The sequence below is a fragment of the Marmota flaviventris genome, chromosome 14 (genome assembly GCF_047511675.1).
Source record: "Marmota flaviventris isolate mMarFla1 chromosome 14, mMarFla1.hap1, whole genome shotgun sequence".
In the NCBI taxonomy this organism is placed as follows: Eukaryota; Metazoa; Chordata; class Mammalia; order Rodentia; family Sciuridae; genus Marmota; species Marmota flaviventris.
Window position 1 is genome coordinate 78040403 of NC_092511.1, and position 19336 is coordinate 78059738.

A 19336-nucleotide genomic window follows, 5' to 3' on the forward strand; every position below is an offset into this window, starting at 1 on the left:
CAGGCAGGGGCTGACCACAGTCTTGACTGGCCCTGGGGTGCTCGGGGACACAGGGGTGAGAGCAGAGGGACTGCATTTCCACAAGAGAGCCCTTGAAATGTGCTCGTGGTAACGTCCCAGGGACCTGACGCACACAGCCGGGCTTGGGCTTGAGTCAGCGTGGGGACTGTGCTCAAGGGATGCCTGCAGGCTTCGCTGCCATTTATAGCTACAGTCCCATGCAGTGCTACCTGAGCTCCCCACAGGGGTCAGGACTGTGCTTGGGCCTGGCCTGGAGAGCAGAAAGCAGGAGCCATCCCTCCCTGACCTGTGCCTTGAGCCCACAGAGAAGGAAGCTGAGCCGGCGGCAGGTGGTGGTCATTCGCAAGGCAGGGGGCATTCAGCCAAATGTGCGATTCTCTTGGACTTGGTGAAGTCCACCCAACTTCTGGATACACATGAAGTCCACCCAACTTCTGGATACACATGAAGTCCACCCAACTTCTCCCAGTGCAGAAGGGCTGGGGGTGTGGCAAGGAGGCTGACATAGAAAGAAGGCCTGATGGACACTGAGCCAGTGCTCCAGAGGGGGCTGGCTGCAGAGACGGGGAGGCCGAGGTCTAGGAAGGGCAGCCTGCTTACCCCGGGTGTTTAAAAACAAGGCTCCTGAACTCCCTCTCTGCCTCATTATGACTTCTTTAACATTTGTTTTTAATTTATCCAAGATCATAATCTCTGCACACTGCCTATGAGCCAAACTTGAACTTGAAAACCAAGCTGGGCCTTTTGTTCTGCCCACGTTAATTAGTGCACAAACGGGCATCTGACTTCTTTCCCTGACAGTCGGAACACTGGTTCCCACTGAGGTAACAGAACAGGAGCAGACGGGCAGGGTGACGGCCGGGCGGTCGCGGGAAGTCAAGGTTCTCATCTGGCTGACTCACTGTGAGCTGCCGAGATAACTCATTTCAAGCTGTGCCCCGTCTTTAAATAAATCAGCAGCTCCTGCTAGCTGGGTGCTCCGAGGGAATTAACAGGAATCACGAAGGTCCATGGAATCCCAGTTACTTGCATTTGAAAATGAAACACTAAGAGTCCAACAGTACCGCAGACCACCCTGTGGTTCCCATAGTGGGTTCCATAGAGCACTAGTCCCATGAAATGCTACTTGTAAAGTAGGCCTCTGGGTTCAACGGGTGTTGGCTGTGGACCTCACGTGGGCCTGGTGGCTGCGGGCCACTACAGTGGTACCGAGCTTGGCTCACAAAGCCCTCATCTTGTGCCTGGAGAGGGAGCTGTGAGGTGCACCACGGGGAGCAGGTGTGTAGGGGATGATCAGGCCCCAGCCTCACCACAGCAAGGTATGTTCAAGTGCAGGGTGCTAAGGATTTCTAGCAGGAGCCCAGTCCAAGGCCGAGGCCAGGAAGACCAGGGCGTGGGGACATGGTGGGATGTTCCAGACCAAGGAAAGATTTGGCCCAACAGGCCCCAGGAAGCCTGCATGATCCAGGCGACTATAAAGGCTCAGAGCCCTGCAGAGATGCAGCCAGCACGTCCCCCCACCCCATGCATGGCGAGGATGCTCTCTGCGCAGGGCTCATAGAGGCGCTATTGTTCTCGTAGCCTATAAGAAACTGCAGAATAAAACAAAAGCCCTTGTTCCTATAACTGGAAAACTATCATGTGTCCTCTCGGAACAGCCAAAATACCTTGGAGTTGCTAATGTAATTCAAGTATTTTCCTTGGCACAGGCCTGGAAAACATATGGCCCCCACAACTGCACACATGGTCAGGGTCACCGAGGAGGGACGTACACAGACACACGCCAGAGCTTGGCTTCATTTGTTTTCAAAAGGATGAATGGCCCCAATTCTGGGATGAGTGGAAAGAAAACTTCCATAATAAGCAAAATAAAAATGATCAGTCACCAACGATCACTTATCAAGAATTATACACTGCAAGGTACCAGAAGTGAACAATGAGTTCCCTTGTTAACCTAAAAATGTCCAGGAGGAAGGCAGCCGTTTGATATTTGTTTTATTACATACTGTGCATAAAAAAAGAGGGAAACGTAAAGAAACAATATCAGATCTTCACACACGTGCAGAAAGTCGGACCTTAAGGAAGGCCCCGTCAGGGTAATGAAAAAGGAAACAGCCGCGCTAGGCTCTTAGGAATATGAACTGTGGAAAGCCAGCCATCCAAAATTAAATGCAGGGGCCAGGCTGGATCTCGGTGGTAGAGTGCTCGTCTAGCATGCACAAGGCCCTGGGTATGATCCCCAGCACCAGAAAACCAAACCAACTGGAACAGACACGCTCAGGGGATTGTTCAATGAGACTCCATTTCATGGAAGCCAGTGAGACCCCAAAAGCACAGGGCCACTACAGCTGTACCGAGCTTAGCTCACAAGCCCCTCACAGAGTGCCAAGCATGTCTCTCACACGCAGGTACAATACTCCATCTCTGCCACCAACAAGTCAGAGCTAGGGTATATCAGACCTGGGCTCAGCCGTGGTACTGAGTGGAAATCTGCTGTTGATGCTGGCTTGCGTTTCCACTTGAGCTTCCACCTGGTCCTGGGTGTGCTCAAGTGACAGCAGACCTGATTGTGTAGGAACACGAGGAGACAGGGAAGGAAGCATGGTGCTGGGGTCTGCTGTCACTGTCTCCACCTGTAAGTTTGTTATCTGTTGAAATGCTATCAGTTGAGAGAAATATACTGTGTGTGCGTGTGTGTGTGTGTGTGTGTGTGTGTATGTATGTATGTGGTGCTGGGGATTGAACCCAGGACTTTGCGAGTACTAGCCAAGTGCTCTACCACAGAGCCCATCCCTAGTCATATATACATATAAACTTTTTTTAGTTGTACATGGACACAATACCTTCATTTTAATTATTATTTTTATGTGGTGCTGAGGATCAAACCCAGTACCTCACACATGTCAGGCAAGCACTCTACCACTGAGCAACAACTGCAGCCCCCTTACAATGGATTTTTTTTCTTCGTTGAATAAAATGTAAACTGGGCTTGTTGGTGCATGTTTGGGGATGTGGCCCAAGAGTTAAGTACTCCTGGATTCAAACATTGGTACCCCCCAAAAGAAAATAAGCATAAAAGACCTCAATTTCATATATAAAATGATAAAACAATACCAATTGTTAAAGGGACTAATAACATTACTAATATCAAGAGTCCATTAAAAAGAACTCATTCCTTTGGAAGAAGTGCTTATTAATTTCTTAAGTCACAACAGGCATAGGTTCAACTTCCGGGCCCATGGAACTGCTTGGTGTCCTTAGAACAGCACCCAGCATGGCCTCTAGTGGCTAGGTATCACACCCGGTGTCTACGTGGAGATCTGTAAGTAACCGTTCCCACTGCAGAGTCAGAGCTCCTTCTAGAGACCGTTGGCTCCAGGTCTGGGACAGGAAGCAAGACGGACCTGGAACATCCTGCCACACCGGGACGGTACCCAGAGGACTCTGAGCCAACTTGAAAAGGTTCCAACTGGCTAAGATCGGACAATGTATCCATGAGGAAAATAACTGCAAATAGACTGAAAGACAATAACTGGGTTTAAATCCCCATAGTCCCTAGTCACCTTCACAGGGTGACAGAAACCATCTGGAAACTGGTAAATAGGCACAGAGTTGAACACTGAATTGCTTTCCCCATATGACCTAGATAAAGCATGAGGTCTGCAAATGGCCATCTCTGGGGCCACATATGGCCTCAGTTGCCACTTCCCAACTGGGCACCTTGTGATGCAAACAGCAGCACTGAATACCATGCAAATGACCAGGCATGCCTGTCCTAATAAGACTATAAAAATACATGACAGGGGGATGGGGATGTGGCTCAAGCGGTAGCGCGCTCGCCTGGCATGCGTGCGGCCCGGGTTCGATCCTCAGCACCACATACAAACAAAGATGTTGTGCCCGCCGAAAACTAAAAAATAAATATCAAAAAATTATCTCTCACTCCTTCTCTCTCTCTCTGTCTCTCACACTCTCTTTAAAAAAAAAATACATGACAGGTCGGTTTAGTTTGCTGACCTTTGACCTAACGTAGCTAAATAGCGGATGCTGGACAGTGTTACTTTTTAGACATATCACAGCTGAGGGGTGATGGGGTGACAGAGACATCACCATTCTGAAGCCAAGGAGGCGAGTGCCCCTCACTGGTGACTGCCACCAATACAGAGACCTCAGGCGGCTCCCAGGGAGAAATGACCCCCATCAGATAGTCTTGCAAACACAGGTGAAGAAGAGCCAGAGAGGACGCTGAAGCTTCCCGAAGAATCCAAATCTAGCAATTTCCAAAAATTATAGACACAGATACAGGAAAAGACCTCACTGGGGTTGCATTTAACAAAAGGCAGAAGGTGAGAGACTCCACAGGAGTTATCAACAAAAAGACCTAAAAACCTAATTAGCAAGTTCTTGACACCTACCCAGCAATGAAGAGCAGAGGGTGCCCATGGGGGGAACCCTCCAACGTCACGTATAATTTCTTGGTAAATCATCTTTGAAACAAATATAACATAGACTATAGAGAATCTAAACAGAACCTGGTTTTGTTTTTGTTTTTGCCTCACGTGTGCCAGGCAGGCGCTCCACCACGGGGCTACCTCCCAGCCCTGTTTGCTTGCTTCGTAATGAGGGACCCAAAACTATCTCATCCCTTCATCTTACTTAGTACTCAAAATTATGCCAGCAGTTTGGGAGATCTTTGTTCCTTCTTTACAATGTCAAATTTTTAAAATGTGATCATCATGTTGGTAACTCCCCAGTAATAATTGTTTTTGGCAAGAATTATCAAGGGCTGGGCGGTGGCCCAGTGGTCAGCACTTGTCTGGCGCACGTGAGGCCCTGATTCATCCCTAGCGCTGCAAAAAGAAAAAATATCATTCAGGGCAAGTAAAACCAGTGGATCAAAATTTGGTGGGAATGGAAGGAATAGCTACATAGTCTCAAAGCAACTCCCATAAGATACTTATTAATTACAAAAGAGGAAAATAGTAACTTTCTTGGAGAAGCAGTCCAGACATGATTTCCATCTGTGATGAGTAGTAACAGCAGCTGCACTGGGAGAATAGATTTGCTCCTGATGAGATAGCCCCCACCCAAATGAGCAGTCTGAATCCACCCATGGAGAAACAGAAAACAAGTCAAGAATGCCTTGTAATCTCTAAAACGTCCAGAGCATGAGAAACAGACAGCTGGAGAACTGCTCCAGGCTGAAGGAGATCCCATCTCTGAAGGAGATGTCTAAGCCAAACCTGGCCCCCAGTCCTGCTCCCCCCCCGCAATACCTTTTTTCCTTTTTGGATGCTGGGGGCTGAACTCAGGCTCTCTACACTGACCTACCCACCCCAGGCCCCTGAATTAAAAAAAAAAAAAAAAGTTTTTCCATCACTACAGAAGACTATTAGTGAGACAATTGGCAAAATCTAAATAAGACCAATAAATGAGACGCAATGTTGTCTATGGTAGTCTCCTGATTTTGGCAACTGTATTGTGTTGAATGTCCATCTTTTTAGAATATACACATGCTATATAGTGGCACAAAATAATATAGCTTCTGGAGAAATTATGCCCTGTAAGTAAAGGGATCTCGTGTCTGCAACTTACTCTGAAGTGCTCTTAAAAAAGTTATAGAAAGAAAGATAAAGAAATACAGTGTACGTTGACATTTGGGGGAAGCCTGGGGGAATTCCCTGGAATTTGTTGAATTTTTGGGTTTGTTGTGTCCTGAAATTAGTCTAAAATTCAAAGTTAAAATACACACATATAATTTACATACTGTCACATATATCCCATATAAAAATTAAGTTTAACTTACAGAATGGAGTGTTTTGTTTTGTTTTTGATATCAGGGTTTGAACCTGGGGGTGCTTAACCACTGAACCACACCCCCAGTCCATTTTATTTTTATTTTGAGACAGGGTCTTGCTAAGTTGCTTAGGGCCTCACTAAATTGCTGAGGCTGGTCTTGAACTTGCAATCCTCCTGCCTCAAGTCTCCCAAGTCACTGGGCTTACACTGGCCACTGCACTAGGCAAGTGTAACTAATAGATAAAGTGTATAAAAGTACACGTATACACACTGTCCGGTGGTTGGGAACTCGTGCAAACTCATGATTTTATTAAAGTGACATGTGAGTCTTTGCAACGGGAACTGACAGCCAGGTAAATTCATAACCTGTACCAAAACTAATGCTGATGTATCAGTTACTCTTAAGCACTTTTGGGTTCTCCCCGATTATACTCTTGAATCATTTTCTATAAAGATATTTTTAAATGGGGCAAGAAAATATCCACTTATTAAAATATTATTTATGACTTTTGGTTCCTGGATATTCTAATAATACTGTAATAATACCATACTGCTATCAATTGTTGTAATAACATTTCTCATTTTTTTTTGATATCCCAGAGACCTGTTCTATGACTGGCATTTTATAGCCTTAGTCAAATTCTGATTAAGTCATCCAGTGCACCTCAAAGTACTATGGTTATGCCCATTTTGCCAGGGCATTGAGGGACACAGGCACACAGAGCCAGGGCATGGCGGGGCTGGGATTCAAGACAGGCAGCTGGGCCAAACCCTAGCTCCACTGCTTGCCTGGGTGGAAGGTGGGCTGCAGTGGTGCACACCCCTCCACCCACTCCTCTCAGCTTCCAGTGAAAGGTCAAGGGCACAGCTCCAAGGGGCTCTACACCTCTGTCCACCCCAGCCTCTTCCTGCACCTCTCATCAGCACACAGCTGTGAAGACTACCCATCTCCACTTGAGTTGCAGCACCTTGAGTATCTCCCTGAGAAGCATTTCTGCACAGAAACCCACACTGCAAAGCAGAGCGCTAGGGATGTCCACCTCCCGTCCTCTAGAGCTCTCCTCTGTGTACCCCTCCTAGAAAACTGTTTAATAAAAAAGTGATGACTACACCAAGTTTACATGCACAATAATACTCGTGTCCTTACAAGAGAATGGGCTGGTTGGCAGCAGGAAGCAGGAAGAGATGCATGTGACTCTTCTAGTGCAGCTTCGGAAACAAGACGGCCACCTCGAGAGGTCAGAGGAAAACAAGGGGTCCACAGGGGAAAGAGATCCCATGGAGCTACAGAGCACAGGGAAACCAAGAACGAATCAGAGCCAGGAACACCACCGAGACTGTGGACAGCCCCATCCGGCTCCAGCAGCAGCCAGGGTCCGCAGTGCGTCCTGAGTGGAAGGGACAGGCAGAGCCCAGAAGCTTGTGGTAAGCTGGAACTCACTTCTCCACCTACACACAATCTCTCTGCTTTTTGCTGCAAATGGCATTTTCACATCACTTTCCATGGGAGGAGTGGACCCGGAACCCCAAGGCTGGATACTGGCTCTACCACCTGTTGGGGGGTCCCTCTGGGTCCCCAGTCCCCCGAGTTTGTGGGGCAGATTTCAGCTAAGGGCTAAGGGTGCAGAGTCCTTACTGAGAGTCCCAGAAGGAACACTCAACCCACCCCGGGGGGTGTCCTATGAATCCAGCTGATCTTGGGGACCCTGACATACTCACAGTGAGAATTTACGGAGGGGAGTGCAGCCCCAACCATCAGAGGTCACTGTGGCCAACAGATCTGGGCTTGCAAATTGACCTGTTTGCATCTCACTCCTTCCTGCTTCTTGTTTTCCTTCCTCCTCATCAGATCCATCAGTTTCTTCAGTTACCAGCCCTCACAGGGACACCTTTTCTCACTGAGAGCTAGCGCCTTCACCTCCAGGTCTCCAGGAGGGCTCAGCTAACATTCTGAGGACTCCTCAACTCCATAGCCATGCTCAGGAGGCCACCATGCTGCTATTTCCAGGAAAAGACCCCCTGGAGGTGATCTGCACACTGAGGGCAGAAGTACTCAATTTCACAATTTCGAATTTCAAATCATTTTACCCACTTAGACAAGTGCTTGCACACATAGAGCAGTGTGCAAGCACTTGTCTAAGTTCCCAAAATGAAAAGGGTGACCAATTCACGCTGCAGTCATCTGTCATAGATAATTGGGATTCATTTTTAAAAATATTTTATTAGTTGTTGATGGACCTTTATTTATTTGTATGTGGTGCTGAGAATCAAACCCAGTGCCTCTCACATGCTAGGCAAGCGCTCTACCACTGAGCCACAACCCCAGCCCCTGATTGGGACTCATTTTTTACTTGTAGAGAGCTCAAAGAAAGCAACCAATTTTCAAATATTTTATAAATGAACCACAAGGACATATTTGCACACTTGATTTACCAGAGCTTGGTTTGCAATCTAAGTTGCAGGGTAGTGAATGGGCGTGCCCCTCCATGCCAAAGACACATGTCTTCCTCTAGCCTTCCCAGATTTCAGCAAGGAAAACCAGTTTCCAGCTTCCCAGCAAGTCAAACACTGGCAGATCACCACTTCTTCCTCCCGTAGGCAGCCGGCTAAAGGTTACCACCTCCTCTGCAGTCCAGTCTGACGCCAGGGCTTGCCCACGGCCTCTCACTCATGCAGACAGCCATGGATTAGGGAAGGGATGCCCAAGGTCCACTCTGCACCTGGAACAAACCTACCCTCCCTGCCCTACCCCAGAGGAGCCAGTCCTGTAATGTTCCCTAAATGCAATCCCTAAATGCTCCCACGCTGTGTGGAGTCCAGGACAGAATGGGAAGACCTGGACCTGGACTCACTTTCAGCCATCAGCAGTGTGACCTTGTATGAGACACTTGACTTCCACAGTCTGCTTGCACAGCAGCCAAATGGGAACAAGTGCCTACTTCCTAGCAGGTCAGACACTGGGAAACACCAAGGTTTCAGCAACCACTGCCAAGTGCTTTCCAAATGGGACTAGGCCACTTACATCCGTCACATACAGACAGAAAGAGCAGCCGTTTTGTTCTCATCTGCCAGCCTTGAAGGGCTTAAGACAAAATCTTAGGGTCAATTTGATAGGCCAAGATGATTCTTGTGTCAATTAGCATTTTAGACTACCTGCATGGTGGAATGTAGTTTTACATATCTGGTACCCATTTATAGTTTCTTCTTTTGTGAATTTTACAACCATGTTTGCTTTCAATTAGGGTGAACATCTGGGGCCTTGTTCTTCTTGAATATGGATTTCCAAAAATACTGCAACCATTGGAGGGCACGAGAGTGGATTTATTTCCTGTCCTGGGGACTCCAGGTAGCTAGGATTATCATTCTTTTATGATTTCCACAAAAATTCATAAAAACAGCCATGGATAGAAAAGCATTTTGATGATTTTATTTTCAAACTTTGAGGTGTACTTCTAAATTAAATGTTCACTTCCCAGGAAAATCTGTAGATTCTGCACATAATGAAAAAGATTTTAGGATTTTGAAATTTGTTTCAGAACCTTAAAAGTACCAACCAAGGTTCCTCCGAGCACTGCTGGACACTTTATGAATGGCAGAAAGAAACAGGTGCCAGGTGCGCCACAGCTGGGGGAGAGCCCAGCCCCCACCCTTGTCCCCAATGCCGAGGCCTAGGAACGGCGATGACGTCACTTCTTCACCGCTGTGACCAAAACAGCTGGAAGAACAACTCAGGGCAGGAACAGTGCACGTGGGGCCCAAGGTTTCCGAGGTCTCAGTCCACAGACAAGTGGCTCTGTCACTTGGGGCCTGAGCGAGGCATGACATTGTGGTGGGAGGGCTGGGGAGGAAAGCAGCTCAGGACGGGGCACCAGGAAGCACATAGAGAGTCTTGCTCACCAGGGTCAAAATACAAACCCCAAAGGCACAACCCCCAGTGACGCACCTCCTTCTGTCACACCCGCCACCTGCAGTGACCCCCCAGCTAATCCATATCAGTGGATTCTCAACCCATTGTTTCTCCTCCAAATTGTCTTGCATTGTCACACACGAGCTTCTGGGGAACATCTCATTTCTACCCCGTAACGTTCCCTAAATGCAATCAGTAGAACACACACAGAATATACAAAGCCTCCCCAAGCAGCCGGATCAACTGATTGGGGCAGTTTTCTCCACGTTCACAAGTGACAGGACCTTCCTGGTCCCAAACTACTTATTCCATCCCAGCACCATCGCCTGCTGCAAGTCGCATTGGATTCCCATGTCTCTCCTTCAGCACCAGCCAGCTCCAGGCCATGCCGGAGAGCGCCCCCAGGACTGCAGTGGCACCTCCTTATTTAGCAGGGAGGTCCCACCATCACTGCTTCCTAATGAGGCCTGTAGTCCCCCTGCTACCAGCAACAGTCCAGACCCAGCCCACCTGCCCCTGGCTTCACTGAGACTGTCCCAGAGCCATCCGGCCACCCAGCGTACACACCCCGGCGTCTGCCCACTCCACCAGGCTGCACGTCACTCTGTGGTCCTTGCTCAGTGCTCCTCCTCCTGCTCTCCTCCTGCTGCCCACATCATCCAGGCCCTGCAACTCCAATGGTCCCTCAGTACCATCTCCTGGAGCTGGGCATGTCCCCAGGGAAACCCAGCAGTTCCCCCAGAGTCTCACACAGGCAGTGTGGGCTCTGTCGTTGCCGAATACCAGGGGGCATCTGTCCAGTGGGGGCGGCTGTGAGGTCACTCGCAGGTCAGCCAGGACCGGGAACCAGGGGTTAACTGTGACCTGGACCACTTTCTGATGCCTCCTCAGGCAGATGCAGGCAGCCATCCCTGTCCCCATGCTTTCTCCCACTCAGATGGTCTCACCTCACCGGGCCCCACCGTGTCAGCTCCTTCCCGGTCTGGCCCCTCAAGCCCCAACACTTCCCATCATAACTCTTTTGGGGTGGTGCTGGGGATGGAAACCAGGCCCTTGCCCACGCTAGGCATGCACTGGACACTCAGCCACGCCTCAGCCCCCTGCGTGAATTCCAGGGTTCTCTGTTCCTCTCCTCCAGGTGGATGGAGCCAAGTGACCTGCAGATGCCCAAAAGGCTGGCCTCCTCCCTGCTGGTCTTTGCCCTCCCTGCACCAGCTCCCATCTCAAAGTAGGAGTGAGATGGAGTGAAATGCCCTCTCTTACATCTGTACAGATAACTTTTAAAAAATATTTACCAAGAATTACTTTGAATTAAGAAATGAGTGGGTTGGGCATGACGGTTCTGTAATCCCAGGGCTTGGGAGGCTGAGGCAGAAGGATCACAACTTGAAGGCCAGTCTCAGATCTTAGCAAGGCCCTAAACAACTCAGTAAGACCATGTCTCAAAAAATAAAAAGGGCATGGGTTGTAGCTCTGTGGTAAAGCTCCAGTGGGTTCAATCCCCAGTACCCGCTCCCCCAAATTGCATGAGTTTCAAGGACTAGTTTAAAACCACTCCTCTATCTGCCTTCCTCCAACATCCCAGCTCAAAACAATTTTTACCTTCTTCTTATTCTAAAAATGTTTTTCCAGTCTTGTCTCTAACATAGACATATAGCATCTCTGAATGCTAATAGTACTTCTTCCTAACTCAATTTTTATTTATTTACTTTTGTGTGTATGGTACTGGGGATTGAACCCAGGAGTGCTTAACCACTGAACCACATCCCCAGCCTGTTTTATGTTTTATTTTGAGACAGGGTCTCACTAAGTTGCTTAAGGCCTTGCTAAATTGCTAAGGCTGGCTTTGAATTTATAATCCTCCTGCCACAGCCTCCAGAACTGCTGGGATTACAGGCATGCTATCTCAATTTTAACATCCTTTAGGGAAAAACTGAGTCTAACGCATTTGTCTCCCATGTTCCCTTAGCCACTGTCCATGATAAGTACTCAATAAGCATCAATTGAAGGAGCCAAATTGTTACAAGTTAATATTAAGGACGCAATTCTGAATTTTCCCAATTTGCAGATAAAAGTTGCCTCAAAACTGAAATATAAATAGGGCCTTCCCATTACAGAAAATTTTCCCAGTGGGTTAAACATTTAAATTCTTTTCTTCCACAATTCTTTTGGTAAAACTGCATGTCCCTGGAAAGGCTGGAATACTCTTTGTTAAAGTTAGAAGTGTGTGTGTGTGTGTGTGTGTGTGTGTGTGTGTATTTGCAACAGCCTGCTCTCTCTCCAAGAAATGCAATCAATAAAGAATGAGACCAAACTAACTTTCCAAAATCATAAGAAGTCAAGTCAGACATTCCCTGCCAGATCCACCCACCCAAAGAAAGACTGACAGGGTTCAAGTCCCTTCCCAGAGGTTGAAATCAAATGTCACCCCAGCAATCCAAGTGCCAAAACTTTTGCAACACAGGGAGGGCCCTCTGGAAGCTTGTTCTCTCTGAAAAGCCCTCATTAAACGCAGAGTTATATTTAGAAAAAATGGAACAGAAGTTATATTTAGATGAAATGGCTTAAAAGAATTTTACCAAAAGCAGCATGTTTATACTAATCCTTCAAAAGAAAGGTTTTCCTCAGCTGTGACATACAACTCCCGAAGCAACCTCTGTGCACGTGGAGTTCTGCCCTTCTGGAAGAATGGGTGCGCCTGGACCCTGGCCAGACCGCCCAGGGGAAACAGGGGGATACAGGAGGACTTAAAGTGGGCATACGCTCAAAGACAATTTCATGCAGAACTGGAGTTGATGGTCTGGGGAGGACATGAGAAACTTTGCTGGTGCTGCGGACCGTAGTTCCCAAACTTACACAGCACACAGAAGCCAGAGGCACCCTCACCACCCCACCTGGGCTGCTCCCTTCCAGAGGCCATCAGCACCCACACTGTGGCACAGCCCACTCTGTCCCTTTGGAGCTAGCTGGCAGAAATGCTCTCAGCATTTTCTTTTTGGCCCTGTCTTAGATTATTTTTGAGATCCACTTTCTAACATATTGACTTATGCTTTCATAAGAAAATTCTGGTCAACAGGGCTGAGGTGGTTTTGTAAACCTGGGAAGTTTTCATGGGTGACTGCATGAGTTTGGTGTGACAACTGCAAATGGTGAAAAGTGGCCTGTGGCAGTTATTCTTCTCTGCATAGGCCATGGGCTCCGGGCTCCGGGCTCCAGGCTCCAGGCTCCAGGCTCCAGGCTCCAGATGAGCACAGGGCTTGGAGGCTTGGCACTCACCCAGGTCAAGAGGACCTCTTCTCTACAGAGCCTCAGGAAGAGGCAATTTCCCTGCATCTTGGCCAAGCCAGGGCGAAGGCCAAGGTGCTGCTGCACAGGGAGTGAGACAGCCTGGCTGTGGGACTGGCAGGCTTCAGCTGTCTCAGAGGAGCCAGGCCACTGGGGAGGGAACCTGAACTGAGGCCTGCCCCTGCTCTGATTCCTAAGGCCCATGAACCTCTATAAACTGCCAATCCCCACTCTTCCTCCTAAGCTGGTATTTCCAGAAATGTTGGAGCAGCGGAGAACCAGGGCCATCAGTTCTATACCACTTACAAGCCTTAGAGTAGCAGAGTCCAGAGCTATATGATGGAGAAATAAATCAAGACCTAAAATGCTACCGGACATGGTGGCACGCAGCTGTAGTCTTAGCTGTTCAGGAGGCTGATGCAGGAGGATGGCAAGTTCAAAGCCAGCCTCCACAGTGTAGCAAGACCCCGTCTCAAAATAAAATATAAAAGGGGGCCTTCTACTGTCACATGTAACTAATTAGAACAAATTATAGCACACCTGGGTTCAATCCCTGGTACAAAAAAAAAAAAAGATTTAAGGTGCCTAGAACAGAGATCAGATCATGAATTGCAGCCACCTCCCTCCCTTTCCCACCCACACCCAGCTATACTCATTTTCCTGGGCTGGGGAACCAGCAGAGGCCAAATCTGTCTGATGAACCATTTGTCTATGGTAAAAATCATGTTAACTACGTTGATATAATCACCCCTAGGAAAACTATCATCCAGTCCCACAGTCCAACCAAGTGGTTAAGAGTCTTATCACTTGCTCTCCTTATGCCGGTGATGTTCAAGGAAGAGGGTCAAGTTAGAGACACAGAGAACAATATCCTAGGAGGCTTGAAAGGGTGGTGGCATGAGCTAGTGATGAGGAATGGCTGCAAAGAAGTGCAGGGACAGTCAGAGGGGGGGAAATCGACTCCCTAAGGAAGGCTCCGAAGTGCTACACAGGCCCAGGTTTAGTCATAAGAACCCCCAATATCAGCAAGATTCAGCCTGCAGTTGTTCGGCAAAAAAAAAAAAAAAAAAAAAAAAAAACCCATAAGATGGCAGGAGGTAAGACAGGCACAAACAGAAAACCTGCCTGCCTTGGCTCTTGGTGCGGGACTGCTGAGGAAGAGACCCCTTCCACAGTCAAGGTCCAAGAGGTACGTGTGAGGCTGACAATCCAACGCCCCTAAAGAGAAATGGGCACACGGAGTAATCTCCATCTTGAGGAAAAAAGAGTTATACCTGAGACATGTCTGGTGACTCTAACTGCCTAGAACCCGGCTCTGGGTTGACACAAAATTAGTGGCTCCCTTCCCCCTCTCCAGGACCCCTCTCTAGACCTCCTAATGGTAAATGGAAAAATGGGGCTTAGTGGATAACTCTGACCGCACACACCAAGTTAGGGAACTCCATTTCCACCTCCACCTGCAGGCACCGGAAGGAACGTGGCCCGCAGGGGGGAAAGTTCACCCAACTTTTCTTGAAATAGGCATGGGAAAAAGCAACCGTTACAGGCCCAAATCCAAATTTCGCTGGCAGGGCCAAACCTGCGGGGTCTCCTCCCTCCCCGGGCGAGGCTGAGAGGTCTGTGCGCTCCCACGCCCCTCTGCAGGATCAGAACCTCCCCCACGCCCAGTCCAGAGGGCCAGCACTCCCCACCGGGTAATGGAGCGGGAGCTCGCTCGCAATGGGAAAAGGGGCGGAAGCAAAGACCATGGCTGGGAAGCGGCAGCGCGCAACAGGCACCCAGTAGGTAGGCGCTCACCCCGCCACCGGACCCAACACCTGGGCAGCGATCGCGGGGGTGGGGTGGCGACTCGGAGGATACAAAGGCCTGGCCAGCCCGGGACCGTACCCCTTGCTATGCGGGCGTGGGGGTGGGCAGTTTGGAGCTGGAGAGGGCGAAGGAATCCGCCCTCATTTGCACGTCGTCTGGGGCCGGGTCAATTTGCTTAATCACCGCTCCAAATGCCAGAACACAGCACACAATGCGCGCCCATTCACAGGTTTAAAGTGTCGCAGCGCTCGCTTTAAATGAGAAAAGCCCGCAACAAAAGGGGGGAAAAGCCAAGTTCCTCAACTTGAGGAATGCCTAGGGTCGCCTCGAAATCATCTCCGGGAGTTTAAGATTCAGAGCTCGGCAGAAAAGTAGAGGCCCGAGTGTGAGGGCTAGGGGGAGAGCGGGTCGTGAACAGTTCGCCCCGAATGCAAGTTTGTTAGCACCGAGCTCAGGGTCGCCCAGAGAACCCGGGGAAATGAGGGCCATGTCGACCTGGCTCCTCCGGGCCCTATTGCCAAGTCAGGCCAGCAGATCTCTGGAAGGAAGTGAGACCCCCCGCAGTGGGCACAGACCCAACGTTCCTTGAAGCAGGCAAAGGACTGTGGGGCTAGGGACATCCCCAAGGTGGATCCCAAAGCCTCGAGCGGCAAAAGGAGAATAGTTACGGGAACTTCCCTTTCACCCAGGCAGTGGCCAGCGCAGCCCAGCACTCAGGCGCCACCGAGAAGTTCAACTCCGCAAAAAAGTTCTGCCCAGGGTCGGCGCAGGAGGCCCCACCCCCACCCCTCCGCCGAGCCTGGGGGCACATCCTGCGGTGCCACCCCCGCTCGCCCGACGCTGCCGGCCCACACTCACCGTGCGCGCTCCTCCGGGAGATAGGGGTCCGTTGGAGAGGTACGGGCTGCTCAAGTCCGGGATCATCAGGAAAGGGTAACCAGGGTAGGGGGGCCCTTTAAAGAACGCGCCGTCTTGGGGCCTTCTCACTGCAGACAAAACCGAGGCTGGGTGAGGCCTGGGCCCTGGACAGAGCCGCGGCAGGGGGCTCCGGCGGGGGACCGGGACTCGAGCGCCCTTCACGCGCGCTCCAGGGCGACTGCTGCTGAGAGGGCGGAGAGCAGGGGCTCAGCCACCCGGGCGACAGGACCGCGGGCCGCCTGCTGAGGCGCGGAACACCATGGGGCCGGCACTGGGGACTGGCCCAATGGACACGTACCTTCGGCGAAATAGTCCCGCGGCTTCTGGAAAGAGTCCCGGGCGGGCTGAGGGCGCCTCTCCGCCTGCGGAGGAGACACAAAGGCGCGGGCGGGTGAGCGAGCGCGGGGCTGGGTCCCCCGCGGCCGGCGTGGGACCTCCTTACCTCCGAGTCCGAGCTGCTGCTCTGGTTCTCCGACTCGTTGACCAGAGACGACTTGACTTCGTCCAGATCCCGCTGCGCCGAGGCGCTGTCGCTGCTTGGCTCCTGCTCCTCTCCCCCCTCATCCTGGAAGGGGATCAGCTCGTCGCTCGCCCCCAGGTCGTCCCCTCCGCCGGCCGCCCCGGATCCAGAGCCGCAGCCCCCGCCGCCGCCTAGCTGGGGCATGGTGGCCGCGGACCCGGGCCGCCGCTCGCAGCCCCGCGCCCCTCCCTCCTTCCCCCGCGCCGCCGCAGCAAAGTTTGACAGGGCGTGGCCCCGCGGGGAGCGGCGCGGCCGGCCGGGCGCGGAGCTCAGATCGGCCCCTCGGGCAGCGCGAGCCCGGGCTCCCCAACTCGCCGCTGCCGCCTGCTCCGCCGGGGCGTCCGGCGCGGGCCTGCGGGGAGGGGCGAGCGGGCAGGGGGAGGGACCGCCGGCCGGGCAGGGGGGCCGGAGGGAGGAGCCGCGCTGCAAGCTGACACCCGCGCGCCTAGGGAGCCCGGAGAGCCAGCGCGCGCTCACACTGGCCTTCACACTCGCACCTTCCGGGGGCTGCGCCTCCCCGCAGCGCGCGACGCGGGACCCCGAGCTCTCCCCAGCCATCCCCGCGCCTCACCCGGAGCCTCGGAGGCCCTCTCTGCAGCTTGGCGCAAACCCGAGGAGTCTTGCCCGCACCTCTTCGCATCCCCTAACTTTCTTCCAAACAGCCCCACAACTCTGCGCGGGTTTGCGCCCCCTCCCACCGCCTTGGCGCGCTGGCGGGCGGCACTGCCCCCTGCGGGAAAACCTCAGGCTCGCAGATCGCGGCCCTCTGCACTGGAGTCCCCGGGAGCGCGGGTCTGTCCGCGCTGGCGCAAGGCCGATGCAGAGCAGGGTTTGGGGGAAATGTATGACACTCTGAAATACTCCGGGCGGCCTTCCGCTCCTCTTTCCTGTGGATCCCAACGCATCCCCTCTCCCCTGCCCAGGTTGTCCTCCTTGTCCGGACGTCCAGAGTCACGCCCTGCTGAAATCCCAAAGATCTCCCTTTCCTCCTTAGTTTGAAACTACGACCTAACGCAAAATAATCACTGTCTTCGGTTTGAAAGATTTGAATTCTATCCATTTCAGGGGTACATTGTCAGCCAGTGGTGGAGCCTGCCCTGGGTTCAGTCCACCGCCAACATGTCTATTCCAGTCCTCTCCGACCAGTTTGCGAAAGGCTGGGGGCTGGGGGCTGGGGGCGGGTGGTGTTGTACCATCTTGTGTGGTCCACAGAGGGAAAAAGTTGGTGACAAAAGAAATTTCAAAAACATGCCTGGAAGGTGGTAGGGGAATAACTAAAACTATTTTAAACACAATTGCAGAAGAGTTTCTAGAGGTAACACAGGTGTGGGGCAAAGTCACAGACAGGTACTAGGAAGGTCAAAGCACCTGGAAGACTGGCAAGGTGCGTCCTGGACCTTACTGTGAGGCTGCGGTCCCTGAACGCTGGACCCATGGTGATTTGGACGCAGCACTCTTCAACAAAGCCAGAGTTTATGGCAGGCACTGTTGCATTTTTGTTTTAAGAGTCCATACATTTTTTTTTTTTCCAAATCGAAAATCAGAGATGTACACCAATGACTATTTCTGGGAAAGGGGAACGGTAAGAGGAGGGGCCAGCATTGTTTCCTACTTTCTACAGAAAACAAATGGTATGTCTTTCTATTTCTGCACAATTAATATGTGAATATGGTCTCCTAAACCTTTTTCAAAAAACAAATGGATCATCATGAGTAGTGTCCTGAGTGAAAAGTAAAAGGGCATCTTCCCCCAGAACAGGACCCTTCCCATCAGCCACTTTCAGTTGAGACCCTCCAGTGCACCCTGGGCTAGTCTGTTCTAGATGTCTGCAGGCAGTTATGAACATGTGTAAACACATATACTCATGTACACATATCCATATAGAAACACATTATTGCATAATATTTTTATAAGTTTTTAAAGTCAGAAGGTTTTTTTATGTCCCTGGCTTTATGGAAACCCTGTTGTATTGGTTCCCTGCAACAGCCTCAACAAATCACCACGATTTGGTGGCTTAACCCAGCAGAAGTTTATTCCTTCTCAGCTAAGGGGCACAGAAATCAAAATCAGTTTCACTGAGAAGTCAAGGTATCTGCAGAGCCATTCTCCCTCTGGAGATTCCTGGGAGAACCTGTTTCAGCTTGGGGCTGCTGGGGCCACATCCCTCCAGTCTCTGTCACTACCCCACTGCCTTCTGTTTTTCTGTGTCCCATCTCCCTCTGTCTCCTTATCAGGAAGGACACTTGTGATGGCAGTTAGGGCCATTCCACTAATCCTGGGCAATCTGCCTGTGCCAAGATCTTTAATTTAATCACAACTGCAAAGACTGCTACAACTTCCAGGGATTAGGTCACGGACGTATCTTTGGGAGTGAGCCATAACCAACCTACCACACCAGTCAACCTTGAAGAAATGAATGCAAACTGAAGCATCACAGAGATACCATTTTCTCATCTATCAGGTTGGCACCAGTAGGATGCAGTGGTGACAGCCAGCATTGGTCCCCCAAGCCTAGAAGTACGCACAGCTTCAAGGTGTGCCATTGTGTATCATTTCTGAAGGGAAGTTTAGCTCTACCTACAAAAAAATCTGTGAAAGCTGGGGGTTGTATTCAGTGGTAACACTTGCTTAGCACATGTGAGGTGCGGGTTCCATCTTCAGCACCACATAAAAATAAATAAATAAAATAAAGCTATTGTGTTCATCTATACCTAAACAAACAAAACCAAAACCTTTGAAAGCTGGCCATGTGGCACATTGCTATCATCCCAGCAACTCGGGAGGCTGAGACAGGAGGCTCACAAGTTCAAGGTTAGTGCGAGGCCCTAAGGAACTTAGTGAGACCCTGTCTCAACATAAAAAAAATTAAAAAGGCTGGGGATGTGGCTTGGTGGTAAGGTATCCCTGGGTTCAATCCCTAAGAACAAAAATAGAAACTTGTGTAAGTGTATGCCCTCGACTCGACCATGTCCTTCTAGTATTTTATACTAAGGAAATAACCAGGCATACAAGAAACCTACAGAAGTGAGCTCATCCCAGTGGAGAGCTGGAAACAATTTCATGTCCCAAACAGGGAA

The 19336-nt window shown here is 50.6% G+C and overlaps 1 protein-coding gene across 1 annotated transcript in view; it reads right to left on the reverse strand.

Annotated features, from left to right (window-relative positions):
• The window catches only part of Tcf7l1 (transcription factor 7 like 1), a 113032-nt gene extending 96435 nt beyond the window's left edge, over positions 1 to 16597 (reverse strand). Inside the window, exons 1-3 of the mRNA XM_027948915.2 lie at positions 16182 to 16597; positions 16038 to 16101; positions 15680 to 15807 (exon numbers count right to left, since the gene is read on the reverse strand). Coding sequence (XP_027804716.1) covers positions 15680 to 15807; positions 16038 to 16101; positions 16182 to 16403 — 414 coding nt within the window. The 5' untranslated portion in view covers positions 16404 to 16597. The remainder of the gene's footprint in view (positions 1 to 15679; positions 15808 to 16037; positions 16102 to 16181) is intronic.
• Between the last annotated feature and the right edge of the window lie 2739 nt (positions 16598 to 19336).